Source organism: Boleophthalmus pectinirostris, unplaced genomic scaffold, assembly GCF_026225935.1.
Source record: "Boleophthalmus pectinirostris isolate CB_2022bp ecotype Guang Dong unplaced genomic scaffold, ASM2622593v1 HiC_scaffold_9, whole genome shotgun sequence".
Classification (NCBI taxonomy): Eukaryota; Metazoa; Chordata; class Actinopteri; order Gobiiformes; family Gobiidae; genus Boleophthalmus; species Boleophthalmus pectinirostris.
Genome location: NW_026571541.1, coordinates 120,780 through 127,311, shown reverse-complemented (window position 1 = coordinate 127,311; position 6,532 = coordinate 120,780). Strand labels below are relative to the sequence as shown.

Genomic DNA, 6,532 nt, shown 5'->3' with positions numbered 1-6,532 from the left:
TAGGATCTATGTAGATGGCAAGACATTTTCATGACGTAGTTAATACTCAACCATACCAGCTTGTCAAAGTCTGATCCTGTCAGATCTCAGAAACTAAGCAGGCTGGGCCTTGGATGGGAGACCACTAGGAATTCCAAGAACCACAGTGGGGCGCCAGTGGCAAAAAACTGTTGTCGTGTCCTTAGGCAAGACACTTCACAAATAGCCTAGTATGAAAGTGGTGTGTGTGTGAGTGTTGGTGGTGGTCGGAGGGGCCGATGGCACAGATTGGCAGCCTTTCTTCCATCAGTCTGCCCCAGGGCAGCTGTGGCTACAGTAGTAGTTTACCACCACTGAGTGTGGAGTGACTGAATAATGAACTGTAACTGCTTTGGGTATCTTGAGAGGTGCTATATAAATGCAATCCATCAATCAATCAACCGTACTGGATGCAAAATACATAACTGCTTTATAATATATTTCATAATAATTACTCAAAATCTTAAGAATTTGCCTTCTTAACCCTAATTCAAATTTATTAAATAACTTTTACCATTACATAGAACTTACAGCACTACAGTAACTTAATCCTACTTGCCAAGATATGCAGGTTTTCAATTAATCCCAGATGTTCCAACCCAACACATTGTCTTTGTTCTGACTCGTCGGTCTAGGGGTAGGATTCTTGCTTTGGGTGTGAAAAGTCCTGTGTTCAAATCCCAGATGAGCCCACCTACTTTTAGGTGCAGTTTTCTGTAGGCATCAATTATTTTGAGCCTGCCACAACCTATCATAAATAGGCATTAGGGGAAAAAGATGTGGCTTGTTGGACTAGGGGTATGGTTCTAGCTTTGGGTGTGAGAGGTCCTGGGTTCAGTTCTCAGACAAGCCTGGTTCATCAGCAGTGTGTGTTGTTTGTCTGGTTACCGTTTTCAAGTTGTCAAGTAGTTAAAGTCAGTGGACACCATGGATCCTGCTTCCCAGTGTGTGTCGGTTTTCAATTAAGATCCCAGATGTTCCAAACCATCCAACGATTTGGAAAAAAAAAAATCTAAATTCATACCTGATTTCACTCAGTCAACTGTTGGCTACATGTGAGCCCTCAGGTGTTCTGGCTCATTGGTCTAGGGATGTGATTTTTGCTTTGACTTGAACCTGTCACAACCTACCATGAATGGCATTTGTTGTGAAAGTGTGGCTCGTTGGTCTAGGGGTATGATTCTCGCTTCGGGTGCGAGAGGTCCCGGGTTCAAATCCCGGACGAGCCCACCTCCTCTGGGGAAGGTTTATGTGGTAACAGCTGCAACAGTTCTCAGCAGACATCTTTTTTTTTTGAGACTGCCACAACCGATCATGTACAGGCATTAGGTGAATAAAGTGGCTCGTTGGTTTAGGGGTATGATTCTCACTTTGGGTGAGAGAGGTCCTGGGTTTAAATCCCAGATGAGCCCTGTTTATTTAGCAGTTTATCTGGTCACAGCTGCACTAGTCTGCCATTTTCATCAGCTAGTTAAAGCCTAGAGGATACTATGGATCCTGCTTTTCACACTATGCCGACTTTCAATGAAGATCCCAGACAGTCCAACCCAACAAACCATCTGATAACAGCTTTCACAGTTTACCATTTTCACCAAATAGTTTAAGCCTAGAATACACATTGAATCCCGATTTCCAGTCAATAACTCACACCTGATATCATTCTTGGTCATGCTTTATGTGAGCTATTCTGGCTGATTGATCTAGAGGGTATTAAGACATGATATTAAACATCTCGTAGCATGTGAAGTTGTGAAAATAAACCAAGTGTAGCCTCACAGGTTTGTCCCCTGAGAAAAGCCATAGGTTGAAACATGTCGGGACTTTGTTAGTTGTCCATTAAAGACATGCTGTATATTAATAAAGGCATTTTATTTTAATCAGTGTGCCTTGGGTTTTTTGCATCTTTGCAGCCTCACATAGTTTGGCCACTGCCGGCCAACATAAGGGCATAGCACCGGCAGGCACGCCCCCCTCTCCATGCTTTCACTTCCATATTGCCAAATTACTCGCACTTTTTATACGCAGGGTACAGGGGTAACGCCAAGCTGATGCTCGGCTTCACCTGTACGCTTGAATATAATAGCTTATTTGCCTGCATATTAGTGGGTATTTGAAATGTTTCTTGGTTTTTATTGTGTGTGTTTTTTTATATTACTGCCTGTCCCCTGCGTTGCGTGCTCCCCTGGCCCCTGACAAGCTTCAATTTCAGGTAGTTTTTAGGAGATTCTATAGGGGGTTCGTGTTATTACGGGATGTTCATGCTAACAAAATGTTTGTTTGATAGACGCTGTTGGCCATTGCTGTTTTATTTTGGTTCATTTAAGTTAGTTTTCTTTCAGTTAGGGGTTCTCGTGGGTTGGGTATTGATATTGTTTGTCTCCACTCCGATTTTAGTTATATGTAGATACCCTGTGCTTTTCCTGTGTATATTTTAAATTAATTAGTTTTCTCCTAGTGTTGGGTCAGCGCGGTCGCCCCACTTGGTGGAGGGTTGGTGACAGAGTTCCCCACTTCAGGCTCATCACTTCTCGTGTGTTGTAGTATTTTGCACGCCCTCACTTTGCACGTTTTAAGTTACCTTTAGGTTTATCATTTTGTGTGTGTGTGGTTCACGGAGCCCAGTGGGTACTCCGATCCCAGGTGGTTGCTGCCCGCATCAGGTACAGCCAGGTTATTTTATAATCCCTGCTGATTTGTATCTGTTTTTAACTATAGCCTGAACTCAATATCTATATTTTTGTAAATAAATTAATGAAATGGATTAAATTAAATTAAATTCTTTAAAACATCTCATTTCCTCATTTTAACCACCACCTGCAGTCCCTACCTGTGTTTAAGTAGCCTGCCCTTTTGGTTACACAAGGGTGCAACAGGTCTAGGGTTCAAATCCTGGATGAGCCCAGCACATCAGCGTCATGTGTTGTTTATCTGGTAACAGCTGCACCAGTTTGTCATTTTCCTGCTTTATGTCTGGCAGGTTTTCAGTTCAAATCCCAGATGTTCCAACTCAACAAACCATCCAACCTCTTCTCAATAAATTATAATTCGTACCTGATTTCACTCAGTCAGTTGTTGGCTACATGTGAGCTCTAAAGCTCACAGCTTTTCATTTCCAATCCCACACTTTCCAACTCAACAAACCATGCTTTCACTTCCCAGAAAATGACTCCACCTGATATGACTCAATCAATGGTCGTTGCTCCAGGTTGGTATGTGATTCACTGTCAGATGTTGCCCTTACCTCTACAGGCATCTCCCAGGCATGTATTTTATCTCCACTCCTGTATGCCTCAAACACTGATGATACTGTGTAATATGAGCCCTTTAATTCAGAATATTATATTTCTGAGAAAAAATTGACAAGCTGATAAAGTTACTAAGACACTAAAGACACAAAACTACTCATTTTACTTCATGCCACTTCTGAATAAACAAGCCCTGTATTAGCAGAATGTGGAATAATGTGAAAAGAGTGAAAGAAGCCCTTTTTTGTGTATATTTGAGTAAATAAAAATAAAAAAGAATAATTAAGAATAAGACAAACTTGAGCTAAATCATTTTAAAAAAAGGGGAAAAAAATGGCAAGCTTAAAAATGATGTTAATATTTGCCACTACACAGAGCTCATCTCCACAGTCTGGAGTCTCTGAAGCCTGATCTCCAGCTTTTTGAGTCTGACTTTAGATTCACATGATCCGGCCTCAGCAGCTCTGTCTCCTTTAGTGTGTTCAAGACGGTGCACCTCACATGAGTAGGTTTTCTCAAAGTCCTTCCACACTGGTCAGAGCTGCAGCTTTTCTCTTCAGTCTGGAACATTTGGACACGTTTCTGACATTTCCTTACTGACTTGAAAGCCTTTCCTCTCTTTCCCAGTTTTATGGTTTGTTTGCTGTTTGTGTGTTCAGTAGTGACTCTGGAACTGCTGTAATGTTCCACACTCATATAGTCTGTCAGAAGTGAATTCTCATGTGTCTATTGAGATTGAATGATGCAGTGAAGGCTTTCCCACACTGCTCACACTTGTATGGCCTCTCTCCAGTGTGAACTCTCATATGTATTACAAGGCAGCTTGACCGTGAAAATGTCTTCTGGCAATCATCACATCTGTATGGTTTTCCCCCTGTGTGGATCCTCATATGTGCTTCCAGTGTACCAGACTGTGTAAATTCCTTCCCACACTGGTCACACTTGTACGGCCTCTCTCCTGTGTGGACTCTCATGTGTGATACAAGGTTGCTTGACGTTGAAAATGTCTTGTCACAGACATCACATCTGTATGGCTTTTCCCCTGTGTGGATTCTCATATGTTTACAGAGGTCACTGGACTGTTTATATTCTTTCCCACACTGGTCACATTCAAATGGTTTCTCTCCTGTGTGGATTCGCATATGGCGAATGAGGGCAGCGGAGTGTTTAAATTGATTCCCACACTGGTCACATTCAAACGGTTTCTCTCCTGTGTGGATTCTCATGTGTACTTTGAGTGAACTAGAGTGCTTAAATTCCTTCCCACACTGGTCACAGCTGTATGGTTTTTCTCCTGTGTGAGTTCTGTAGTGTACTTTAAGTCTGGAAGCACTTGGCCATGCTTTTCCACACTGGTCACATGTAAACACCATTCTGTAGCTCTGCATTAGAACAAAGAAAAGAAAGTGTCAAGTAAAAATCACAAAATAAACATAAAATAACAAATACTGATTTATAAGTAAGAATGTTTCAATGTGTGTTTTACAAGGTTACATTAAGTTGCATAAAGAATCAATTAAGGTTTATTTTCTTTTAAAGAAATACTCTTTTCTGTCTGTAGCAATATATTATCGAAATAAGGTAAAATATTCAGAGATATTTAACAATCTTTTGCTGTGAATCCCACATGGACCATGGATATACTTACCAGAGTAGTGGCAGAAAGTTCAAAAAGTCCTTCAACCAACAGTTTATGGTCCACTCTGCTAAAAAGTTATGGTTAATTCTTGGCAAAGAAAGCCGTTTTTTCTGTGTTTTCTGTGTCCAGCTCTTTCTTTGTCTCTGAGCTGCTGCAGTTGGTGAAGTGTCCCTCCACTCCTCCCCACTCCTCTGATTGGACCACAGCAGCCAATCAGGAGGATCTGAGCAGCTCTTCAAAACTCACATGAGACACAGACATTACGCTGAACCACAAGAAACAGGGCAGCATTAACATAATAAAGGTGATTAAGTGTCAGTGAGCCAGGTGGATTAGTGCATGGAGCTGTGGGCTGAGGCAGAGGTGTGAAGGGCTCAGGGAGTGGAGCATTGACAAAGAGAACACTGATTTAAAAGGTAAAGACTATGTTAAGTAGAGATCATTTTAACTCCTGTATATTCACACATGAGATCAGATAGTCTTTATTATTATAATTTCACAGGTCTTTGCACAGTAGACAGGGGTCAGTTTATTTTTACTTTTTTCAATGACCCATTTGCCAAAACCACAACTATTAAAAGTGGGACAAACACTCAGGCCCCACCATAAAATCAGTCTCAATAGTGACATTTTACTTTACTTACAAACCAGAAGTCATCACTACAATGAACAAAAAATTGTGAATGACCTGTTTTCTAAAATATGCAGCTAAGTCATCGTTCACATCTTTAAGTCTGTCACATCTGTACTATCAGTCTGCAACCTGAAATGATGGTGTCAAACATAATAAACATAATTTAATCTACTATGACAACTAATAAACCTTTCCAACTAAAACAATACAAAACACTGAACTGTTTTCACAGCATTTGTCTGTTTTACTTTCAGCACTTGAGTAATTAGTAACTGATGGTCTTAATAATGTGAACTGTGTTTCTATGAAGTCACATGAACTTATGTATTGTACAGTACAGTTATGTACAGTATTATAGTATATGCAGTACAGTATACTCTATATACGTGTACAGTATTATAGTGTGTGTAGTAGTGTATACTCTACATATGTGCACAGTGTTATTGCCGTACTGTATATATAGTGTATGCAGTACTTTATACTCTATATACATGTACTGTATTATAGTAGTACTGTACTCTATATACATGTACTGTATGATAGTATATGCAGTATTGTATACTCTATGTACATGTATAATATTATAGTATATGGAGTACTGTACTTTATATACATGTGTGACTTTTTAAACAAGTTTTAAAATTTTTTTGCAGATCTCCTTTTCTCACCTGCACCTGTCAGTCCCTGTCTGTTTCAGATGCTTTACCTGTCACGAGTCTGAGAAAAAAAAAAAAAAAAAACTCTGGTTCATTTGTAAATAAATGAAAAAGACCCAAACTCCATCTCCTGTCATCTCTCCTGCACCTGTCACACAGACAGGGTTGTTCTTCACCTGAGTTGAGGGCTCATATTAGTCCGTCATTACCTGTTCAAAATCACAGTGATCCAAATACTTGTAATACCCTAACCCTAACCCTTGTGTCTCAAGTCCCATATTTACGTGAAAGTATCTAAAGATCAAACAGACAGAACTCTCCCAAATGTTCCTCTTATCAA

At 40.2% G+C, this 6,532-nt stretch overlaps 1 protein-coding gene and 1 non-coding gene across 2 annotated transcripts; one reads left to right on the top strand and one right to left on the bottom strand.

Annotated features, from left to right (window-relative positions):
* Nucleotides 1-1,175: 1,175 nt before the first annotated feature.
* On the top strand, nt 1,176-1,247 carry trnap-cgg (transfer RNA proline (anticodon CGG)). The gene has a single exon. It is a non-coding gene; the product is annotated as a tRNA-Pro (tRNA).
* A 2,381-nt stretch (nt 1,248-3,628) lies between these two features.
* On the bottom strand, nt 3,629-5,030 carry LOC129407189 (zinc finger protein 239-like). Its single transcript, XM_055166885.1, has 2 exons — nt 4,912-5,030; nt 3,629-4,645 (listed from the first exon to the last, which is right to left on the bottom strand). The coding sequence occupies exon 2, from the start codon at nt 4,634-4,636 to the stop codon at nt 3,968-3,970; it is 669 nt and encodes a 222-aa protein (XP_055022860.1). The 5' UTR covers nt 4,637-4,645; nt 4,912-5,030; the 3' UTR covers nt 3,629-3,967.
* Nucleotides 5,031-6,532: the final 1,502 nt, after the last annotated feature.